Genomic DNA, 25,506 nt, shown 5'->3' with positions numbered 1-25,506 from the left:
TGAAACCAAGATATCCTGGTTGAAGTTGCTGAACAATAAGGATAAAGACTGCAACGAGCATCCAGGTAGACAAAGCAAGTCTCATAAAAAAGGAAAGAAATGTCATCACCTCAGACTTCTCCACCTCAACCAATGCTAGAAAAGAATGGATTGATGTTTATCATGTTCTGAAAGAAAGAAAAAAAATGTTATCTCAACTAAGTTACCTTTCAATCACAAGAGAAGTCAGGTATTCTCAAGCACTCAAGAACTTGAGAATTCTAGTACTCCTGAGCCCTGCTTTTAAAATCTGGATGACAAAATCTGGCCAACCATGGAATAAATCAAAATAAGGATCTTAGAAAAGAAATCATGGTTTGAAAGGATTATCAATGAACATCTAATCTACATATAAAGTGAACATTAAATAACCGTAGACATTCTAGTGACAGAACACAGTGCAAATGTCATAAAATTTAACATTTTAAAATTAGCAAATTATTTTTTTAAATGTTGAGGGCACAAGTATATAAACTTATTTATTTTCTCATTTTTTGGCATATGGTCAACAAATAATATCTAAAGTTGGTATTGAGATGGCAGCTGTGACAAGTATAACAATTCCAATCTATGATAGCTTTTTATAGCTTCTTTTTTTTAGAAAAGAAATCTCTCTCATAGTGAAGAAATACGTATCTGAAACTCAACAATTTCTTCATTTCTCACTACATTTATCTTTTCTTAGGTTAAAGTAAAATTAAATGTAATATTTTAAAGTTGATGCATATAATATAATCCCAGTATTCTAAATTATGTTTTCTTCCTATCTCTGTGTGTACATATATATATATGTACACATGTATTTTAAGTATATATGTATAATGATGAACAGAATGATAATCAAATATTAATAATGTTACTTTTTAAAAGGGATTTGGAAAGATCTTAACTTTCCTCTTTGTTCTTTGAGGCATGATATGAAATTTTTTCTAATGGTGATATACTATTTTAACAGAAATAATAAAATCATTCTAAAGGAGGAGGAGGCAGAGGAACTCCTTTTGGAATATAGAGTGCAGCTTTGAAAAGCCATGAATCAATCCTTGACTTCAACATGTGGGATTAGGCTAGTGGGTGGTGGTTAGGGGAGGTGAAAATGAATAGGCGGCAACTCTCAAGTTGAGTAAATAAATCATAGCTGCTAATCTTATGTGGGTGCTCCCCCTGTGTCAGGCACTGGTTAAATGCTTTGCGTGCATCACCTCCTTCCATCCCTAAATAACCTACAAATAACACTATTCAGGACAGCCATTTACAGTTTTGAAGGTTGAGCACTCCAGGAGACATTATTCACATTGTCAATCACGTGTTTCTGGCATTCCTGGAGTCGTGTGGTAGACAAGTTGTACAACTGTATGCAGTGACCATGGCATCATTTCCCCTTTTTTTCAGATGAGGAAAACTGAAATCTGTAGGCATTAAGAAGCTTGTCCCAGGCCGGGCGCGGTGGCTCATGCCTGTAATCCTAGCACTTTGGGAGGCTGAGGCGGGTGGATCACGAGGTCAGGAGCTCGAGACCATCCTGGCTAAGACCGTGAAACCCCGTCTCTACTAAAAATACAAAAAAATTAGCCAGGCGTGGTGGCGCATGCCTGTAGTCCTAGCTACTCGGGAGGCTGAGGCAGGAGAATGGCGTGAACCTGGGAGGCGGAGCTTGCGGTGAGCCGAGATTGTGCCACTGCACTCCAGCCTGGGCGATAGAGCAAGACTCCGTCTCAAAAAAAAAAAAAAAAAAAAAGAAGCTTTTCCCAGATCATAAACCTAGGAGGTAGCAGAAGCATGGTCTATCTGACACCAGAAACCACATTTTTAACCAGTAGCCTCCACTGCACAGACCCTGCTGTCCCTGAGGGTGGGAAACGAAAGAAGGATAGAAGGGAGATGGCAGGAAGTGGTGGTAGCAGCAGCCACTCCTGAGCAGGGGTCTTAATATGGACTCACATCAGGACATTCTAACTAACCAACAATAGAGGTGCCATTCTGACAATGACAGGTTGTGTATGCAAAGGTGTAAAACATCTTTTGATCAGGAATTTTGTGCGTACCATCCTGCTCCCATTCTTGATCAGACTAATTCCTAATTTTTTCTCCCAGCAGCTTCTTCACCCCCACTACAGCCATTTTTAAGGATGATACTAAAGGGATACCTTTAGTATCTTTTTAAAGAAATGCTCAGGCAAAATTGCCATCTTAACTCACCTTTGCCTCAAATCTTTTGCACCAAAAACTTTAAGGAAAAAAGATTCATTCTGGGATCCTAAAAATGTTGACATCATAAAGCACACAATATTTATATCACTTAGCATAATAATATGAAAATGTATTTCCTAATTAATATAATTTGATGACAGTCAAAACAGTTATTTTATAAAAGTGACAAATATCAAAATAATCCTTGATAACTCAGATATACAAAAGATAAAGTCCTTCAGTGCTCTTCAACCTATCCTTCATGCATATGTGAAAGTATACAGAAACTGACCATTAATACACTGTGCAACCTGCTCTCCCCCAAGAGAGTCACGGGTAACGGTTGTGGGGGTGTGGTTCTGTGTGTTATCTTTCCTAACATACTGGGAAGATAATCTTCAGCTTACCTCACTAGCTCCTTCTCACCAGAATTCCTCCCCTAAATTATCACATGCAACTTTATGGACCAAAGCTTCATTCATATGTTAGTGTGAATTGGTTTTGTCCTAATATGACAATGCCTGACTGAGACCATTCAAGGAACAGGAGTTTTGTTTGAGGCTAAAACGGTGAGAAATTGGAGAAGATGGATTGGAAGATTTTGATTTGCTGGGACACCTTTTCTTGCCAACGGAGAATTGATAGTCTGGGGGCCAAGAAAAGAGGATAAAGAGAGGAAAGTGGATTTAGAACATGATATATAAGAGGAACAAATTTTAATTTTGCCTAACCATAGGCAGCAGCGTATATTTCCAAAACATCAAAATTTGCTATAACTCCTATGACTAAGTTAATATCAAGCTGAAAATGTAAAAATTCCCTCAATTTACCACAATATCCCCATGTAAACTATTTCAAGTTGGTGCTCTGGTTTGAGCCAATGCATTCAACCTGGTTTCTCTCTCATCAGAAAGAGAAGGGAAAAATGAAGAAAGAGATTCCTGAATACACTCCTATATCTACCAACTCATTCTTCAAATGACTTTAGAACTTCGGCCATCAAATGAATGTGCAGGTGTCTACTATAGTGTTAAAAATGTTATAAAGGTATTGATCTCACACCAATTTCCATCTTGCCATTAGATGTGATTCAAGCATTGTGAAGCTTTCTGGAGACATTCACTTATTCAGGCAAGAGTACCGGCAAATTGAGAAAGCCATTCAAGAATTCGTGCCCGCCCTGGAAACTCTTTCCAAGAACTTGGACATGAAGGTAATTGAAAATAGATGGGACTCATATTACGTGTTACTGCCAGAAGTAAGATCATTATAGCTTATCAAAATGCCCAATCAGGTGGTAATTTTTTAAGAGAACTCTTTTCTTCCAAAGGGTGTCATTCTGACAGCTCACTCATATATGCCATGGAAACAGTCAACTCAATCAACAAATGTTTAATGAATGTCTGCTGTGTTCCAAAACAGCCATCTACTCTAAGCATGCACTGCTTGAGTCCACCATTGCTGTTATTTTTTTACTCTCTGGAAGTAGTAAAATTATTTTTACTCAAAGACTATGGAACCAAGGAATATAAACAAAAGAACTTCCCATGGAAGCTATTATTATTAAAAGTCCAACATAAATGTGAATTGTTCATGTTACATCCCACTTAAAGCCCTGCAATGGGTTGTATCTCTTACAAAATAACACGTAAGTCCTTTGGTTGGTCTGGATTTTAAAGGCCATCTGTGCTTCTTGACTCACCCTTTATGCCCAGTGATACTGAGCTCCCTGTAGGTAGGTCCCCACTCACACCAAGATATTACACATCTTCCTCTAGTTTGTGCTCTTTTCTGCCTGAAGTGTCTCTTTTTCACCTTCCCAGTCAATGGTTTCACTAAAGTGGAGCCCAATGCAAAGTTTTCTGTGCTCCACTTTGTCACATCTTATGCAAAACAAGCACTTCTCTTCTCCTCTGAAGTCGTTTGGGCAGAACAAAGCAGACATCCTCTGGAAATTGGAAATATGAAAATTTGGCGTTTGATTATTTGTTGGTAGGCGCCAGTTAGTCCAGAGCAGGTGTTACTGAGCACATAGTTTACTCTAGTCCCATCTGGCTCTCCTTATCTACCTCCTACTCACCCATCTTATTAGGCCCAATAATTTTTAAACTCTCTTTGTTTTTCAAGGTACTCAATCATATCAATAACATGGCAATTTTATCTCTGGTTTTCTGATTTAAGACTTCATTGATTTTCTTAAAGTCTTGAGCAAAAATTCCAGAATACTGTTAAATAAAAGTGGTCACAGAAGGCAACTTATCTGGTTCCTGATTATCCTGGAAATGTCTTTGCTGTTTGCTGCTGGCTATTGGTTAGAAATATTTTTTAATCATGTTAAGGAAGTATCCAGTGATTCCTACTTAGTTTTTATCAGGATGGAATATCTACTTTAATCAAATGCCTTTTAGATATCAACAAATATCTAGAACCACCATATTGGTTGTTTTTTGGTTTGGGGATTTGTGTGATGTTTGTTGACTTCTTTGGCCTTCTAATGTGTTAATACATTTCCCAATACTGAAACATTCTTGCATTTCTATAATGAAAGCTATACAGTTATTGTATAATAATTCAATATTTAATTTGGCATCAGGATTCAAAAGTGACATTGGACTATAATTCCTCTCTGTTTAGTATATTTTTAAAGATAATGCATACACATAGCTCAAAAACAAAACTACATAAGAAAATATAGCCAGAGAATTTTCATTCCCACCCCTTAACCATTCATCACATTTTTTTCATGATCCTCACAGGTAAGCATTTTTATTAGTCAATTGTGGATGCATTCAGTATGCCCTTATGCAGATATGAGCAAATGCAAATACATATTTTTATTCCCCCTTTATTGCACAAAAAACAGTGTATATATATATATAGTATATGTAAATAAATAGTATATATATAGAGCTATGCTTTAAAAAAAAAAAAACTAAACAAATATATCCTGAACATCTTTCCACATTGATACACAGAGACCTTCCTTATCCTTTTTTACAACTGCATACCCTTCCTTTGTATGTAATAGTTCAGTCAACTGCTCTTGCATAGGTGGACATTTGGGTTCTTTTAAATATTTTGCTCTTTCAAACAATGCTGCAATGAATAACCTTGCACATATGTCATTTTGTATGCGTATAGATATATCTGTAGAATAAATATCCAGAAGTGGGATTTCTGGATCAAAATAGAATAAATAAAAGCAGAGAGAATTAAGCAGAGAGAGTACATGTGTGTTGTTTTGAAAGATCTTGCCAAATTGCTTCTATATGGCTTTCACCTCATTGCACACCCACCAACAATATGTAAAATGTCCTGTGTCTCCATTGCCTCACCAATGCAGTATTGTTCAACTTCTGAATTTTGCCATTCTTATAGGAAAAAGGCAGTATCTTTTTGTTTTAATTAGCCTTTTTTATTATGGATGAAGTTGAGCATCTTTTCACATATTTAAGGGGCATTTGTATTTCTTTTTGGTGAACTATCTGTTTGTCTTTTGCCTATTTCTCTACTGGGCTATTTTTCCTCTCTATCTCTAGGAGCTCTTTATATGGTAAGGAGATGAGCTGTTTTCTCTATGACACAAATTGCAAATGCATTTCCCCAGTTTGTCATAGGTCTTTGGTTTTCGACATGCACAAATAGTTCTCTAGTTGTAGTTGAATTTATCAGTTCTTTTGTGGCTGCTGGAATTTCAAATCAGTTAGAAAGAGCTTCCCTACACAAAGTCTTGAAAGAATTCTTCATATCTCTTCAGGCACTTTCATGGCTTTGTTGTTTACACTTAAATCCTTCGTCCATTTGTAGTTTTCCTAATATGTGTCTTAACTACTGTTTTAATTATTGAATCTTTATAGTATTTTTATATCTGGTAGGGCTAGTTCCTTCCATTACGTTCTTTTTTCAGTTTCCTGGTATAATTAGTTGTTTTTGCTTATAATTTTAAAATCAGCCTGTCTCATTTCAATAAATAAATCAAAAATAAACTATTTTAATCTGTATTAAAATCACGTTAAATTTGTAAATAAATTTTAGAATTGACATAGTCATAATGTTGAGTGTTCTATCTAAGAATGTAGTGTGCTTCCCATTTGTCTGAGTTTGCTTTTAAGTTCTTGAGGAGTATTTTCAAATTTTTCTCATGTAGATTTGGCATAATTTCTTATTAAATGTATTTTGAGATTTTGAAATCTTTTTCTTTTTAGTTTATTGTAACAGGGGCTTCGATATGCCTTCTAATTCATTATTAGTTGTATATTATGAAGACAATATTAATTTTATATTCCACAGTGTATTCTCTTCTTGATTATAGTAAGTTTTTGGTTTCCCTTCCTCCCCAAGAACACAATCATATGCTCTGTAAATGGTAATAGTTTTAGCTCATGTTTTTTCATTTTCATGTGCAAAATTTCTCTCTCTTTTCTAATTGCTTTGACTAATAACCCCAAACAATGTTAGATAGTATGTGGGAATAGTGGACATCCTGGTCTTCTTCCTAACTGTAACTGTCCTGTGTTTCCCTTATGATGGGGAAAGTAAGTTTCCCCATTAAGCATGTTTAGTAGCCAACTATTCCTATATTATTGAATTTTTTAGAAATCAAAAACGATTATTGAATTTTATCAAATACCTTTTCAGCATTTATGAAATGATGTGTACTCTGTTATACTAGTGTAATTATTTCCTATTATTAAACCATCCTTGCATTTTCTAAAATAAATTACACTCATTATGATGTATTTTGTTGTGGTGCAGGATAATGTTTGCTGACATTTTACTTAAGAATTTTGCATTAGTGCTTTTAAGTGAGATTAACCTATTTTCTGTGCCATCGTTTTCAGATTTTGGAATCACCATTGAACTGACCTCATAAAAAAATTTGAAAGTTTTCTTATTTTTCTATGTTCTGAAACAGTTTAAAGAGTATTATAAGTATTCTTTAAGGATTTGGTAGCTTTGCTTCTGACATATTATCTGAGCCTGATGATTTGATGGGGAAGGAAGCCCTTTGATAGCTTTCATTTTTTATATTTATTTTTTTGAGACAAGGTCTCTTTCTGTTGATTAGTCTGCTTAAACTTTCTATCCCTTCAGAGGTTAGCTTCTATAAATTCCTTTTTCTTAGAAAAAAAATCTGTTTCCTTCAGATTTTGAATTTGCATAAAGTTATGCAAAATGCTTTTAGGGTGGTTTTAATTCTCTCTGCTTTTATTTATTCTATTTTATTATTTTGTATATTTGTGCTTTTTTCCCCCCCTTGATTAGGTTAGGTGTGCCTTAACAATGGTTTTACAATTAACAAATCCTTTTATATATTTTTTATTTTCTGCTTCTATTGTCTTTTCCAACTCTCCAATTTCACCTTTTATCGTTTCTTTTTCCTTGCCTGCAGGGTATTTTGTTGTTCATTTTGCAACTTTTTAAAACCACATGTATTTGTATTCTTTTTTGCTGACATGAGCATTTATGGCTGTGAATTTTTCCTGAGCATTCATTCTTCTTCCTTATATCCCCCAGAGTTTAACATGTAGTATTCTCATTATTATTTCCTAGAAATTCTGCAATTGCATGTGGTATTTTCCCTTAAATAGTTAAGAGGAGTGTATTAGTCTGTTCTCACACTGCTAATAAAGACATACCCAAGACCAGGTAATTTATTTTTTTAAAGAAAGAGGTTTAATGGACTCATAGTTCCACATGGCTGGGGAGACCTCACAGTCATGGTGAAAGGTGAAGGAGTAGCAAAGGCATGTTTTACATGGTGGCAGGCAAGAGAAGTGCCAAGCAAAAGGGGGAAAAGTCCCATATAAAACCATCAGATCTCATGAGAACCCACTCACTATAATAAGAATACCAGCATGCAGGTAATTGCCCCCATGATTCAATTACCTCCCACGGGGTCCTTCCCATGACATGTAGGGATTATGGGCATTACAATTCAAGATGAGATTTGGATGGGGACACAGGCAAACCATATCAAGGAAGTTTTTTCCCCACCCTCTGAGTTAAGGACTTTTTGTTTTGTTATGCTGGTATTCATTTTTAGTTTCATCTCATTGTAGGTAAAACTTTTAATATATGTAAGTTTTAGTTTTTGGAATATTTTGAGGATTGTTTTTGGTGGCTGGATAGTCCATTTTCATACATGTTCTAAAAAAAGTGTATTCTGTATTTTTAGGGCACAAAGTTCAATCAGTACTTACAGGGAATAACTTACTGGTTAAATCCTTACTTATTTTTTAGTCTACTGCTGTCTTGGATTGAGAGGTGAATTAAAGTCTCCTCTGGTTATCAGACTTCCATTTCACCTATAATTTCAGTTTTTAGAATGTTTCTGCTATGTTATTTGGCTTACAGATATTCATAACTACTCTTTTTTCTTTCTTAATTTTAATACTTAAGTTTCCTCACTTCACGTGTAGAGTAGAACAAACTTTGCCTATTACCTTTTCGAAAAACCAGCCCTTGGATTACACATCAACCCCCATACCTTTTGTTTGTATTCATTTATTTTTAAAATATTTGTTTTCAATTGCTGCCTTAACAAATTACCATAAACATAATAGTTTAAAACAACACAAATGCATTATGTCATGCTTTCTGTAGGTCAAAATTTGGGAGGGGCTAGACTGGACCCTCAGGATCTCATAAGGCAGAAATCAAGGTGTCTGCAGAGTTGTGTTTCTTTGGGGAGGCTTTGGGAATGAATCCTGTTCAGGTTCATTCAAACTTTTGAATCCAGTTCCTTGCAGTTGTAGTCCTGAGGTCCTCGCAGGCTGTTAGCTGGGGGTTGGTCCTTGCTCCAGAGTCCGCCTACCTTCCTTCTTGTGTTTTCCATGTGGCCTTTCTCCAGCAACGGCAGGTCAAGTCCTTCTCATGCTTCAAGTCATTCTGACTTCACCCTCTGCTGCGTCCCTCTCACACCAGCTGGAAAAACTTCTCTGCTTTTAGGAGCCCCTGTGATTAAGTTAGGCCCACTTGGATAATCCAGAATAATCTCCCCCTTTTACTTTAATTACAGCTGCAAATCCCTTTTGCTCTACAGCATCGCACCTTCACAGGTTTCAGACTGAGGGCATGGACATCTTTGCGAGCCCATTCTGCCTCCCACAATTTGTCAATTTCTTCATCCTGCTTTCCTTTGATTAGGAATTTTTTATTCCTTTTAAACTTTATGAAATGAATGATTCACTTACATTGCCTTATTCTTTCTTGTATAATTATGAAAATATTTAATGCCACAAATTTACCTCTGATTATATATTTGGCTGTGTCCTTTTGATATGTAATGTTTCCATTATCTTCTCCTAAGTAAATTTGTAATTGCAGTGTTGATTTACTCTTCGGCACTTGTGTTAGTCCAGATCCTTTGAGAAGCAAATGCCATAAAGGAATTAGATGTGCAAGAAATTTATTGAGAGGAAAATTGATGAAGAAAAATTGGGAGGGAGACTATGACACAGGTCTGGTTTCTGTGAAAAAGATGGAGAAAGAAGGCTTTAGGATTGCAGTGCCATTCTAAGATTATTTCAGTGAGTTCCTTTGTTCCTTGAACAAAAGTCACCCATCAAAGGACTACTCAGACATTGGCTAGGCACGGCCTGTAGAAAGCATGGTCTGGACACTCGTGATGGATTTTGAGCACAGTAGTCACAGCCCTTGGTCAGTTATGCTCCTTGCAGTAGGACATCTGAGAGGCACATTTTCATGTGAAACACTAAAATCAAGAGTGGGTTTTTTGTTGCTTTTTTTTTTTTTTTTTTTTACTCAAGTGACTGGGTTTTTGTTCCTTTATGCTTCCTTATTGATTTCTAGTTTTAGCACAGTGTGGAGTTATGGCCTGTGCTTTTCCTGCTTTTTGGAATAATTTGAGATTTTCTTAATGTTGCATATGTGCTTAGTTGTTGCAGATGCTTAGTGGGCACTGGGAAAAAATGAATGCTGTTTCCAAGTTACATGGTTTGATATATAAATCTATGAAATACATTTACAGTTTTTACATTTTCCTGTATCATTATTTATATTTTACTTACTTGACCAGTAAAGAGTCAAGAAAAGTCATTTAAAATCATTAATGTATTGTCTCTGTTTATCCTGAAAAGCTGTTGCTTTTTTGCTCAATATATAAATATTCACAGCTCTCTATTTTCACAATGAATTTTACTCTTCATCTATAAAGATGACCATCTTTGTCCCATTTTTAAATGTGTTTTGCTTTAAGTAATATTTTACCTAACATTAATATTGCTCTGCTGCTTTATTTTCCTTTGCCTTTACCTGTAATTGCTTATTATTATAATAAATTGCCTATTATTTTATTTCAAACATTTCCATCTTTAGCCTGTTTTAAGTGTATCTTTCTCCTGTAAATAGCCACTCAAGTGCTGTTGGTTGCCCACCCAACACTTACCTATTCAAATCCTTCCGTTACTCCCCTCTTTCTTTCATAAGAACTCATTTGATTAAATGCCCACTCTCCTCCATATGACCGTCTTTATTAGGAGCTGAATTCTGTTTGACCAAAGCCAATCATGTAGTTTCATTCTCCTTAGAAGTGACTAGTTTAGGCATGATTATGGGTTGCAATTCTGCATCTATTTTTTAATCCAGTTCTTTTACATAAAGAAATTTTCTCAATGTTTCTGGCAGTTTGAAAGGTGCTCTAATCTTAAATTCTAAAACTGGAATTTGTTTTTTTCCTCTCCTTAAATGCCCTAAGTCATTTCACTTGGGATTCACTTGTGCTCATGTCAGAATACTATCTGGAAATCTTGGGCCAGTCATGTGTGTTTTCCTCAGAGCCTGATTGTGCATTTAAACATTTATTCAATAAGTATTTGTTGAGCATTTACCATTGATCACCTAATGTGCACTGAGGATATGGTGGTAATAGCATACCATATCTTGTATTGTAACTGGAGACAATAGAGAAGTAGAAATATAATCAAATTAACAGACTAATAAACAAACTAATGGAAACAGCATGTTTTTGTTATATCATTAGATGGCCTATGATCAAAAAGAATATTCTAGACAACAGAATGGAACACTCCCTATTATTCTTTCCTTGAAGATAGTGTAACTGTAATACTCATTTGAACACAAGGCATTTTCAAGTGCAATCATGCTTTAGGTTCAAGTCTGTTTCCCAGCTCCTTAAAGGAATAAAGTATATTAATCTGTTTCCCGGCTCCTTAAAGGAATAAAGTATATTAATGTGAATGCTGGTGGTTTTGTTCATATGCACAAACCCTCTTGTACTTTGACTAGGTGATGCAGCTCTTAGGAAAGATAGAAACTGCCAGTTCTGAGCAAACCTCGAATTTAAAGATGGTCCAGGGGGATTATCGCCACGAAATGAACCTTTTGGAATTCAAGTAAGTGAATAGAAGATTTTTAATTCTGTTAAGTGCATTCCAAAGAGTTTCGCCTAATGAAAGCATTGGCATGAAATAAAAACCTATCCCAGGAATTTGAACCTGGCCAAGAAATAAAGCAGTGAACTAACACAGAGAATATTCTACACTAAAGTAACTTATATAATATTTATAATAAAAGAATTATGAAGATTAATCTTATCATTCACTTTGACTGCACAATATCTCAACTGAATGACACAATCATTTTTACCCTTCCTGTAATTTTTACTTATTATCAATTGCATATTAAAATGTCTCAATGTAAAGCACTATGGAAAATAATTTCATTCCTCAAGATTATCAAATATTTTTAAAAACGATTTTGATACACAAGCTTTTCCTTTAAGATTCTTCCTAACATCCTCTATTTACTCCTTTACATTATCATTATTTTATTTTTATTATTATTATTTTGAGACGGAGTCTCGCTCTGTTGCCCAGGCTGGAGTGCAGTGGCGCGATCTCTGCTTACTGCAAACTCCATCTCCTGGGTTCACGCCATTCTCCTGCCTCAGCCTCCTGAGTAGCTGGGATTACAGGCATGTACCACAACATCTGGCTAATTTTGTATTTTTAGTAGAGACCTGGTTTCTCCATGTTGACGCTGGTCTCGAACTCCTGACCTCAGGTGATCCGCCCGCCTCAGCCTCCCAAAGTGCTGGGATTACAGGTGTGAGCCACCGTGTCCAGCCTACATTATTTCTTTTTAAGACTGGTCTCTACCCCATCTTAAACTGAATTTTTTCCTCCACTCAATGGAGAAAGCAGTAAAGGAGACAGCTCCACAAATGTTCAAATTACTGGCTTCCTTATTATCAAATCTCCCTTTTTTTTTTTTTTTAATGATCATCATTTCCCAGGGTCATGGTGCAGGCAGAGGGAAATTATAGTTACTTGGATACTATCATACTGTCCCTTATGCTCTTATTCTTTTTCCTCTATGTCTCACAACGTTTGGGTTTAATGCCTTAATCAAATCCAGTATCCTGATAATACTCTACTTTCTCCATTTTTTTCCGTCTCTACTGTATTTTATTAAATCTAAGTGCCATTGAATATAACATGCACCATTATAATTTTGTACCTGTAAGACATGAAGCTAACAATTAAACCATAGCATATCATCATTTTAAGATATTTCTTGATTTTGGAGATGCTAAAATGCGAAATATGTGTGTCTTACAAGTTGATGTAAAACAATTGTCCTTACTAAAACTTGGAGAAGTAGTTGTCAAGTAAACAGAAAATACTCATGTTCTTCATACTCTAAGAAAGCATTTCTACTTTCTTAAATTCTAGCACAATGAGGGTGTTCAGTGAATAGCTGATCTAATACCTTTAGCTTGGAATTAAGACAAAGAAAACTGTCCAAAGGAAAAGTAGAACAGTAATCTGTTTCTAGATATACAGATTAAGAATTGATTGTATAGGGAAGGGATGGGATTTATAAACTGAAATGGAAGGCTGACTTAAAGGGATGAGGTATATTAACAAGTGGAAAAGAGAGAAAAAGGAAATGTTTGAGATCCAGGGCTAACTGCTGCATTACTGATGATGCTCATTTTTTCTGTCTTTGGTATTATGGGAATTTGGCTTATGGAAAGTCATCTGAGTTGTTAAATCTGAATCTGGACACTTTTATAACAGTGTAAACTTGACTCTTTTTCTCACTTTAAATAATGAAGTCTTAATATTTCAGTAGTATTACAGTAGGTGGCAGTGACTCTATAAACCATGCTTTTCCCCAGGCAAATAATTCTAATAATTCATTTAGTTACACAACTGACTTTTATATTTAAATTTTCTCCAATTTTAAAAAGTAAAAATATGCATTAATTGTAAAAAAAAAAAAAACCAACAACAGTGAAAAACGAGGTTATCATCTCAGCCTTCTGTTGTAATCAATATTAACACCAGGGATGTAGCCATCCTCAATTTCCTCCTTGTTAATATAAGTATGTAACAGAGAAAGGATATATGTATATTATAAGTATAGAGGGAGCATGGGTTTTAAAAATAATTTCTATACATATTAGTCAATTATTTGATTTTTCTAGTACATCCTGGATATCTCTCCAGATCAGTAAATATTCTAAGTTTTTTATAGCTGTACAATCTTTTAACTTATATATGTGCCATAATTAATTCAACCATTTATCTTATTGCTGAATGGATTATTTCTAGTTTAGGACTACCACAAAAAACAAAAAAAGTATTATGTGTATATCCTTAGATATCCTTAAATACTGGCACTTTTATTTCTATAGGCAAGCTTGCTAGGTTAAAGAGTATATATATATATATATATATTTTTTTAATTTTATAAATTTCTTCTTCAAAATGTTGTAGGGTTTTACACTTCCACCAGCAATGTATGAGAAGACCTTTCTCTACATTTTAACCAATGATGAATGTGTTCTCTTTTTAATACTGGCCAAAGGATGAAAAAAGCATCTGTTTTAATTTGCATTCCCTTTTACCATTTGAATTTTCTGTGAATTGCCCATTATTATTTATCAAATTTTGTATTGGGATTTTTGTCATTGTCTTATCAATTTGTAGTATTCTTTCACATTAGAGATATTAACGATTTGACTGAGATATGTATTGAAAATGTATTTTGCTCAAAGAGAAAGTAAGACAGGGTTTTTTTTTTTTCAATCAGAAGACTTCTGTTTCAATCTAGTATATTGGATTTAGTTTTTAACAAGGTTAACTTTGAACAAAAATAAGTAGTTCCACTACTTTAAAAAAAGTAAATTGCTGCTAATATTAGGATTTTGAGGTACATATACATTTAAAAATGAAGTAGATAATGTATAGAACTCACTTTTTTTAAAGAAAGAACTTTCTCTGAATAAAGAGATTAACTTTAAATAAAAGTGTTTTAATAACATTAAAGGTTAAGTTTAGTCAGGCACCGTGGCACACACCTGTAGTCCCAGCTACCCAGGAGGCTGAGGCAAGCAGGATCGCTTGAACCCAGGAGTTCGGGTTACAATGAGCTATCATTGCACCACTGCATGCCAGCCTGGATGACAGAGCAAGACCTGGTCTCTAAAAAAGTCTTTTAACAAAGGTTAAGGTTAACCTTTGTTTGGCTTGAAGACCAGAAAATTAGACACTACAAGATTGAAGACAGCTAATTTAAGAAACATCCACAGCAGTGACTGGCACAAGTTCTTTGAAAAGTGTCTCAGAGATGTTGACTGTCCTTTCAAGATTCAAGATCAACAAGAAGCTATTGACCGGCTTCTTGGTTTAGCTGTGAGGCTTGAATATGGAGATAATGCTCAAAAATACAAGGACTTAGTACCTGATTATGCAAAAACTGCTGACAATGCAACTAAAAATGCAGAACCATTGATCAATTTGGATATAAATAATCCTGATGTTAAGGCTGGTGTGAAGGCTAACCTGCTTCAGATTCAATGTCATGATGATTACCTGGTAATGTCTAAGGCAATTCGAATTTTGGTTCAGGAGCACCTGACAGGGTGCAGTTGCTAAGGCAAATCAAACAGAGGGTTTGCCTGTTGCTTTAGACAAAATATTATTGGTTTTGATGCAGGAGACGCAGTTCTTAGTGAAGCTGCTCAAATTCTGCAATTGCTGCATATAGAAGAGCTCAGAGAGCTACAGACAAAAATTAATGAAGCCATAGTAGCTGTTCAGACAATTATTACTGATCCAAGGACAGACCACAGACTGGGAAAAGTTGGAAGATGAACACTTTAGGACTTCAGCTTCTCACCTATTTAGTACAACTGGAAACCATGTCCACTTCTGGCATGTTTGAAAATCAAACGTCACATTTTGCGGGGAGGAATCCCAGAAAAGTGACTATGTTCTAGTGCTTTTTTCTTTAATAAAGTTTAGGAAAGTAGGGGAAAAAAAAGAGCAGAGCTGCTGCAGGCCAGGGCCACCTTCACTCGGGATACCTCTGTGGTTACCAGATGTCAATCATGGAAAATGTGGGAGAGAAGAGAAGAGCAATACTGAAAAAGTTTCCCCGTGCCACACCTACTCGCAGGTGTCTTGGCAGGGAATCCAGGAGCAAATGCCTTCAAAACGCCAAGGTAATTCCATCTCCACCACCATCCTCATTAGTAAATTGAAACCCGAGACGATGGCTTTTATGTCACCTCACTTGCCAAGATACAATTAAAACCTGTCAAGACAGGTTGTCAAAATGATACCAGCGGCTAAAACATACAAAGAGCCTCGGCTTCCATAGCCACCATTCCTGACGGCCAAGCACCAGAAACAGCAGCCGAGGAACCTCAAACTTTACATGCGCATTTTTCAAAATTAAAACTATGCATCTGGCCGGGCGCGATGGCTCACCCCTGTAATTCCAGCACTTTGGGAGGCCAAGGCGGGCAGATCACGAGGTCAAGAGATGGAGACCATCCTGGCCAGCGTAGTGAAACCCCGCCTGTACTAAAAATACAAAAATTAGCCGGCCGTGGTGGTGGGCACCTGTAGTCCCAGCTACTCGGGAGGCTGAGGCAGGAGAATGGCTTGAACCCAGGAGGTGGAGGTTGCAGTGAGCAGAGATCGTGCCACTGCCCTCCAGCCTGGCGACAGAGTGAGACTCTGTATCTAAATAAATAAATAAATATAAATAAAACTATGTCTGCAAATTAAAAAAAAAAGGTTAAATAGGCAATCTTCCCATTTAGAAACATTTACAAATTCAAGTTTAATGGTCAACTAAACTTATATTGAACTTAAAAGCTACAGTGTTTTCTGACACTTTTCTAGTGAATTGCTGGGATTTGGGCACTGATCTCTAGATCCGACAAAGACATGCATGAACCCCTCCACTGTGCCTCCTCCTCAGAAGGATCATCCTCTGAGCTTCTGCTAAGTAATGTCCTAAGCCTACTTAGTTCTTACACAGCAAGAGTCTTGGCCATCAGGAAATAAAGCTGTCTTTTAACAAGGGTTTGGCAGGGGCAGCACTTACCAGTCACTCCCTAGATAGCTCTTACTGCTGACGCTTGTTTAGTAGACAGTGATTTATAAGAAAAGAAAAAGTGTTTGGTCAATGAAGCAAATGCATAGACTCAAATAATATCATCCAACTTTGAAAACACTACCACAGTAGAAAGTTAATAATTACCCAGTACAGAGATATGTCAAATTCAACTTTGTATCTTTAGCACCCAACACATTGAAATAGAAGTAGAAGCCAATGAATGAATGAACGATTTTTGAGCACCTATATTATGTAAACTGTGTTTTAGAATATCCAAACATAATCCTTGCTACTTACAGTTGAGAAGAAAAAACATAAGTGAAAAGCTAAACACAGGAAAAGTAAAAGTTAAGACAATGTTAAATGAGATGATGTATCAATAGGCAGAAATAATAAATACAGTAATCGTCATTTATGAATGCTTACCAACCACTAGTGCTGAAGATACTCAATGCACCCAGCTCTGCAGGGTGGATCTTATTTATCCCTATCTTAAAGATTAGGACATATAAAATCATGGAGATTAATTTGCCCAAAATCACACAGCTAGAAAGTGTCTGACTCTAAAGCTCAAATTGTTTTGATCAATTCATGATGTTTCCATCTCACAATTCTGTCTATTGAAAACTAATTCTACCACAGAAATTTTTAAAAGGGAAAGACCATATTGACTTGGGTGGCTGGGAAACAGGCTGTGAATGTATTGGGATTTGAACAATTTGGAATATCTAAGAAACAAAAGTCTTTCTATCAGAGTGGAGGCAGAATTGATTTTTAGTGTCACTAATTAGAAATCACATAACATTAAGAATAAATTAGTTTGAGAGTTCTACCTGTAGGTGTAAAGTTAGTAGAAAAACAGTATTTCTTGGAACTAATTTTTTGTTTCTAATATGAAACTTAGAATCTTAGACTCAGTCTCCAAAGAAATAATAGCATATGGTCTGTCTTAAGCTCTTTTTCAAATATGATTACAAAAATGAAAATATCTTCTGTTTATCAGCAAATGAAAGGCCACTAATTCTTTTTACATTCACACTTGGTCAAAGCCCTATCTAAGTTCTTGAGAGCCTGCTAGCAGTAATAGTTTCCAAGAATTCAAAATCTTGGAAAAGTTCATTCAATAGATTTTTTTTAACACAAGACATTGGTTTTGGGACATAAGTGCAGTGGCAAAACTGGCCTAGGATAGAGCTACATCCTCATTTCTGTATGTCATCCATGACCAAGGAAGGCAGACCCTGGCTGCCTTCACCACTAATCCCTCACTGCAGCTCTCTGCCTTGTGCTCTGCTATGTCTGTAGATCTTCACTCAGCTTTCCTTCACTCTTTTGTAATTTTCTCCCTTATAATTGCTCTCGGTGTGTACTTTAATTTGATTAAATCAGCATAAACACTTAAAAACATAAAAACAACCAATAGCCCTCATCATCCTAGTGAGGTCTCTAGCTATAATTTAAATGTCTGACTTTTGTGTTTTGAGGAAAAGGAAAGAATAAGCTCTATCTCATCACCTATCTGTATACATCTAATAGAAATGCTCATACACCTATTGAAATAGAAGATTTGGGATCTAAAATGGGAATGTCATCTAAGATAGATTCATACTGCTGAGATTTTAACTGTAAGTTCTGTAATTAATATATTATGGCAAATCATGTCCATTATGTCCGGGAAAAGCTTATGCAAAGAAAAAGAGTTATACAAACCTTTATTTTACTTATTCTTTTCATCTCTCAAGGAGATTGCTATTTCAAAAATGCTTTCAAATTTTAATAAACTACCAACAGAATCCAACTTCTGAGTGTTACCAGGAAAATTAATCCCCAGCTGCAAGCAAATCTTGTAATAAAAGGATAAGTAGTAATTCATTCTTTATGGCTTTAATTTCAGAATTTCAATTACTGATATGCCCTTCCAGAGATATTACATGGGCATACTTAATGTTTCCTTGGTTTTCAGAGGGATGTTAATATTGTATCAGTGATAAAAGAGTAAATGCTCTCATTTATTTGTTATACAGTAAAGGTGAGCACTGAAGGCTGGATTCTCAATTGTAAAGCTATCTCTTGATTATCTGGGGATTTACTGGCCCCCTTAACTATGACTATTAATTAATACTTCCACCAGAGACAGGGAAAGGAAGATGAAAACCAAAGCAGATTAGATTTCTAAATAGCTTGACAAATCTATGATTTGTTATTTGTCAGCAATGCTAATAAAAGATACTTAATGAGAAAGAATGACCCATTTGTTCATTTAGCCAACTATTTATTGAGCACTTACTATATTCCAGGCATTGTTATCAGCCATGAACAATGCAAAATTCTTGCTTTCATGGAGCTTAAGTTTTAGTGGAGGAGATAGAACACAAATTAGTGTGCGTCAGATGGTGATGAGAATTTTGGAGAAAAATTATGTAGGGTAAGAGAATAGGAAGTTTCAAATAAGGAAAAAGAGTTCTATTTTTTAAGGTGGTGTATAAATGTAAATCTGAATGAAATTAGGGCAGGAGCCAATGGATATTCTGAGGAAGAGTATTCCAGATAGAGAAAATAATTGGCTAATATGAGGGAGTCTACGTATCCAGTGGGTGGGCTTATTTGTCTGAGATCCAACAGCTGTTAACCAATAGCACAGGTGATTGGGAATCATGATTAGACTAAGAATACGAATAGAAACCAACTCCATCTTCTTCAGTGTTGAGGTACTCAACAGTCAATCAAGATATGCCTCATATCTATGTGAAAAATATCACTGTGTGTCAAAAATAATGAGAGAATTCAGAGGACGAAGATCAGAATTTAGCTATTAGACTGTAACTAATATAACTATTGGAAAATTAACTTACATTTCCCATTCCTTGGTTTCATCATCTAAGTCAGGTTTTCTCAGTGTCGGCACTATTGGTATTTCAGCTGGATCATTCTTTGTTGTGAGTCTCTCCTGTGCATTGTAAGATGTTTAGCAGCATCTCTAGTGTCTACCCACTAGATGCCAGTAACACCTCTCAGTTGTGACAACCAAAATTGTCTCCAGATGTTATCAAACGTCCCCCAGGGGCAAGCAGGTGGGAGGGGGGGTAACTGCCCCCAGTTGAAAGCTATTAGCCTAAAAATAATGATTTCACAGAACTTGTATTTTCTAATAATTAGCCGAAACACTTTTTCCAAAGAGCAAGAGAGGCGTGTACATGCAGTGTATGTCCAGCATGACTTAATCAATTAATTTCCAATGATAAACATCACAAACTAAATTATATGCATATAATTTTGTCTGAAAACATCAGAGCAATTATTACTTTAACTATCTGTACCACACATTGTAAGACAGTCTGAATATTTTCAATAACAAACATTGTTCTTGCCAATCTAACAGTTTTACCTATTCTAAAAGGGAATTGAAGCCAACATCTTATCATGAGCAAGTCACATGCAGAAAACACACACAGAAACCACTCACAAGTCCCCATCCCTCATCCTACCTCTTCCCAGTCCCATACCTCATTTAATTCAGAGTGGATTCCCCTCTCTCCTCAAACCCTCGGCCACTCTACAGTGACTTCTCAACTGATGATATATGATTCCAACCCTTTTATCCACTTCTATTTTTAAAAATCTTTCATTCTCTGTTATTTAATACTTCTATGGTGCATCATCTTGATAGGTCCCGTAGGTACCTTCCTGTACCTCTATTACTTCTGCTTTTGCCCCACATGAGTAATTCAAGGCCTCTTTAAACGCCCCCTAAAAAAAAATCCACTCACACAGACTCATTGGTAGCAATGGGGACTTTATGGAAGATTTTGCCTGAGACAAAGGCAACCTAAAGTCCCCCTTGGCGCATTCCCCAGGTTCTTTGGGGGCTTTTCTCCTCCACTCTCCTGCCTCTGACCTTTCTCTCCTCTGCTAGACAATGCAGGTCCTCTCTGCCCCTGCTCCTCTCCCAGCCACATACACCGGCACTTAGCAGGAGTCAGCAAACTATCACCCTTAGCCACATTTACCCACAGCTAAGAATGGTTTCTATGCATTGTAATAAAGAGTTCTATTTCATGACATGTGAATATTACATAAAGTTTGATTAGACTATAACCGTACTCATTTCTTTACATATTATCTGTGGCTGCTTTCCCACTGCAATGGAGCATTGAGGGGTTGCAACAGAGACTATATGGCCCACAATGCCTAAAATATTTACTATCTGGCCTTTGACAGACAACTCCTAGCATGAGTAATAATCCCCACCCCAAGGGAACTTACCAAAGTATTTCCTCCACACACAACCAGTGAGCCCCAGGCCATGAGAGGAATTCTGCATGGATAACACTACATTTCAGTGTGGCTGTGGTTAGCTCCTAGCCAGCAGTGCTCCTGTCACTGTGTGTTTGTATTTTAGGGTATGTAGAGGGGGTGTTAACAGTAGCTGGACTGAACTCAAGCTCAGGACAGGAACCCAGAGTGTACTTACCTTGTCTCTGGCACCTCCCACATCACCCCACAAATACTTGCTAGGCACATTGAGTCTCATCACCTCAAAAAACTGCAGACTTTTTCAATACTAATTTTTTATGTTTAAATTCACTTATTAAAATGAAACAAAACATTTTTTCCCTTAGATTTCATTCACTTTCAAGTAATCTGTATGAAGAAGTTGAGAATAATAAAAAATGGACAGAAAACCAATTTCTCAAATATAGAAAAGACCACCTGGGCCATATAAATGAATGTCTGAAGGTCCTGCAGGAGAAACTGGTGAGGAGTTCTGTTATTTTGTGAAGCAAGCACCTGCGTAGTCCTTGTTAGCAGTGAGTAAAGGTCTGGGAATTTGTACTTCAACATTTACGGTAATCTTCACTGCTTCAGTAACTTTTTTTTTTTAAACACCACAATAGGAGTCCAGAGGCCTGTCTTCTGGTCCTGTTTGCTACTCCCCAACTCTGCAAACCTGTGTTTCTCAGAGTGTGCTCTACCTGTACCAAAATAATCTGAAGAGGTTTTTTTAAAAAAAAAAAAAAAATAGATTGCCACCCCAGACCCAGGGAGTCTGACTCTCTTGGGGCCTCCCCTGGGAATCAGTGGTTAAAGGCACACTCCCTGGGTGATGTGCAGACAAGTCATTTGACTTTTCTGGAGATCTGTTAGTAGATTAAAAGTTTTCAAAACTCTTTTTTCAGATCAGACCATGTAAAGACAGCCCCAAGCCTTGGGGTGAGGCTACTAAGGTTTATGAGAAATATACTTATTTCAGGGGTCCCCTCTCCCACTGCAACCAGCACATCTTACCCAATGGGAAGGGCAGCACAGCGCCATCACTGTGGTCAATGGCTGCCAGTCCTGCAGGTGACTAAAGTAACATGTTTTGAGAACTTAGGTAGAGAGACTTTAGGCAGAGGCAGCTCAGGAAATAATGTCCCCAGCTCCAACCTGAGTTTGTAAACAGCTGATAGAGTTACAAAGGAGTCCAAGAGTTGGAGATAAACATAAAGCTTTATCACTGGTAAGGCTATCAAAGTATGTGTGGTAAGATTGCAGCTGCCGAGTGGGACTGCTAGCTCTTCACTCCTGAATTAGGCAGATTCCTTTACCAGTTATAGGCAGCACTAGGTAACCGTGGGGTCATTGTGCTGGCAGAAACCTCCCACCATAAGGAACACAGAGACTGGAATCCACCAACTCTTATTCCCGAGGCAGACGGGGCCAAAGAGAGGAGAACCAAAAGGGTCATACCTGCCATGCCCAGTTCCTGCTCCCAGATTCCCTGTGGAGAAGTGAGGAGAAAAGCAGCTGATTATCCTAAGGCTGACTCTGCAGTCCCTACCTTGGTTGTACATTAGAATCACCTGGAGAGTGCTTAAATCCTATCAGTTCTTGAGCTCCATCACAGACCAATTAAATCAGAATTCCTGGGGCTGGGGTATGGTCCAGGTGATGTTAATAAACGACTGGAATGGCGAGTCACTATTCCAGCTGAAGTCTGTCCACGTGGAGGTATGAAATTGAGGGAGTATGTCCAAGAAACTCAGGAAAAGCAGTTTCTAAAATGTCTTTGAATATTAGACTTAAATGCCAAATTCTCAAGGCATTTGGGCCACGCTACAGCCCTTTTCTTTTATTCCATAACATGTTGAATTCCAGAAACTACAAATGAACAGGGCCAAAGGGACTAACTCTTATACTTATGAACACAGTTTTAGATACAAAGGAACTTGGTTTGAATTTTCATGCTTAACATAGAAAAATGAATGTTAAAAATATTTTCTCTAAGCTGAAAGATAAATCCATGTACATTTCTGAAGTTTTATCCCATAATCTCTTTTACAGGAAAAGTCTGAAAATAAAATGGAAGAAAAACTGCTGCAGCTTTCAAGCAAAGTAGAGAATTTCATTAACACACAGAAACAGGAAACACAACTAAGTAAAGTAAAGCATACGGAAGATAAATTGTCCAAAAAGATGGAACAAATGGAAAAGCAGATCTGGGGTGAATTAGAGACAATGCAGAATGAATATCAATCAGGTGAGCAGATACCTTTTATTAAGTAAAGAATATCTGTCCTTTCCTGTTCAATCCCTCAGTCTTCCACTTTGAGCTAATGGCCAGGGATCAATCTTGTCATTAGTGACATCGTTATGTATTTATTCCACTTTTCTAAATATCCTATAGAATATGAGTATTATACTGGAAGGCATATAAATAAATTAACTTTCTTCACTTGGCAATGTCACAGGCCTGCCATTGGTGTGAATTTTTTTTTTTTTTTTTTTTTTTTACTAAGATCATGGAATTTTTACTAATTCATGGAATTGTCAGACTTGGAAAATCCTTGGACATACCCAAGACGTGACTTGTGGGTATGTTATGAAATTAAGAGCCTAAATCAAATGCCCTTCTCATTGAACTACAAGTAATGAGCTTGGACAGATGTCAGACTGGAGACCTGATCTTTAGAAGTGAGAAAGAGGGATGAATTAGCAGAGTCCAGTATAATGACTGCTTTTATTTTGAAGAGGCTAATGGCAGCAGTGTCAAGCTGAGCTAACATCAAAGAGGATTAATTTGAAAGGCTCATCTAATTTCTCAAAGGGAAGGACATGGAATAGGTGCTGTGGAGCAGCCATCTGCCTTGAGTCATAATTCTGAGGGAATTACCAGGACTCAGAAGAGTTTCTTTCCTAGAGAAAGTCCCAAGTAATTTTTTTTCTTTTGTCTTCTAGATCTCAGAAAAATTCATGTGTAAATTCTACCAAATTTGGTCCTGTATAGAGATACCTTGGAGGTGCCTTGGGAGGACATGAGGGTCTCAATCTGCCAGATGTTCCTGGCATATAAGTAGAATTTGCTGCCTGGAAATTCAACCCTCACAATATACCCCTCCCACCGTCATATCAAAATAATGAATTATCTGGCCAGGAATCATGTCCCAAACTTAACTGGCCCTTCTTTTAAAGGCCCTGCTTTCTGTTTAACTATCAGAGGTTTAATTTTACTTATTCCATTAGTAAAACTTCAGGGTGAACTGAAAAGGAATTTACCATCTGCAAGTTCTTTCATTTTACTAATGAGGAGGAGTTCTAAAAAGGGGGAACTTCAAATTAATGGTTTGCTGCTTTATGCCTTTAATAAAAATGTGTTGAGAAACGACTCTGTGAAAGGCCCCAGTGAATAACAAATGGGTTGTGCCCTAAGGCCTTGAGGTTTGATAGGTCTGTGGTCAGGAGTGACTAGACATGCCTAAGAGAGATACAAAGTGCCAGGAGGGAGGAGGGCAGCAGGGGGCCGCTGTTAGGTCCCTCAAATAGGCTACTTTCAGAGAAGATTTAAAATCTCATCTGTGATCTTTACCTTCAATTTGGTAACAAGACTGAAAAAAAATCACACAAGTCTCTCGTCAAAGCATTCAGAAAGAATAAAATATTTTAAATTTCTCTCTTGCAATATAGAATTATGCAATATATTTGGGGAGAGGAGGAGAAAAATAATTAAATTTCACAATGAAACCAGATAACCAGATGTAAGTTGAAACACTATTGTGAATGGATCTTCATGACATACAAGAAATATATTATGTACAATTTTAGGCTGGTCTTCATAGAATTTAATGCACTTGGAATTAAATGATAATCAATTATGGCAGGACTGCCGATTAGCAACTTTTTTTTAAAAAGCTCTAATGCATTGTTTAAGTGTACCTATTCTTTTACCCTCTTACAGGATTTAAATCAATTCATGACTCTCTCAGCTCCCTCCAACAAATACAGAAAACAAAGATGGATTTAGAGAAATATAAAGTACAGAAAGACCTAAAGAAATTACAGCGCAAGATAGTGGAACTCCAGGAAGTATAAACCTTTTCAGTCATCTTCTTTTTCACCAGCCAACGGAGTGATTTGTTGGAAAAAGTTCTGAAGAAGAAAGTTACTATCTCTGGGATGTTTACTGCTTCTAATGTCTCCTTTTAAGGAGACAAATGTACCAGAAAAATAATAAAGCAAAGAAGCTTTGGATGTCTTGAATTTATTAATGAAAAAACTAAGAAATTTCTTTATATATCTGCCTTTATGTATATATATACCTACAAATAACGAAAGAGGAATCTACATAAGGTACATGAGTGAAGTAGGCCAGCTGTAATATATTAAAGAATGACAGGAGCTCTGGCAAATTGGAGAGCACTTACTCTGTCTAAAAATAATAGCTACTATGTAGTGACAGTCCATGACTAACATATATATATATATAATCCATTATTATCCAAAATTCCACTTTTCAAGAGAAATTCCTCTATTTTTAAGCTTTAGCAACTAGTTCAAAATAGTTCTCAAACTATGTGAGATACGCCTGTGGAGCAGATATGACCTAGTGGTCAGTTT

The 25,506-nt window shown here is 36.5% G+C and overlaps 1 protein-coding gene and 1 pseudogene across 1 annotated transcript in view; both read left to right on the top strand.

The window, feature by feature from the left end:
- Positions 1-25,140, top strand: part of FAM81B (family with sequence similarity 81 member B) — a 60,053-nt gene extending 34,913 nt beyond the window's left edge. The window contains exons 6-10 of the mRNA XM_517651.8: positions 3,313-3,442; positions 11,500-11,606; positions 21,252-21,387; positions 22,957-23,152; positions 24,848-25,140. Of these exons, the coding sequence (XP_517651.6) occupies positions 3,313-3,442; positions 11,500-11,606; positions 21,252-21,387; positions 22,957-23,152; positions 24,848-24,981 (703 nt within the window). The 3' untranslated portion in view covers positions 24,982-25,140. The remainder of the gene's footprint in view (positions 1-3,312; positions 3,443-11,499; positions 11,607-21,251; positions 21,388-22,956; positions 23,153-24,847) is intronic.
- Positions 12,819-15,398, top strand: LOC107974538 (RNA transcription, translation and transport factor protein-like; annotated as a pseudogene).
- Positions 25,141-25,506: the final 366 nt, after the last annotated feature.

Source organism: Pan troglodytes, chromosome 4 (genome assembly GCF_028858775.2).
Source record: "Pan troglodytes isolate AG18354 chromosome 4, NHGRI_mPanTro3-v2.0_pri, whole genome shotgun sequence".
In the NCBI taxonomy this organism is placed as follows: Eukaryota; Metazoa; Chordata; class Mammalia; order Primates; family Hominidae; genus Pan; species Pan troglodytes.
This window is presented reverse-complemented; position numbering and strand designations above follow the sequence as displayed.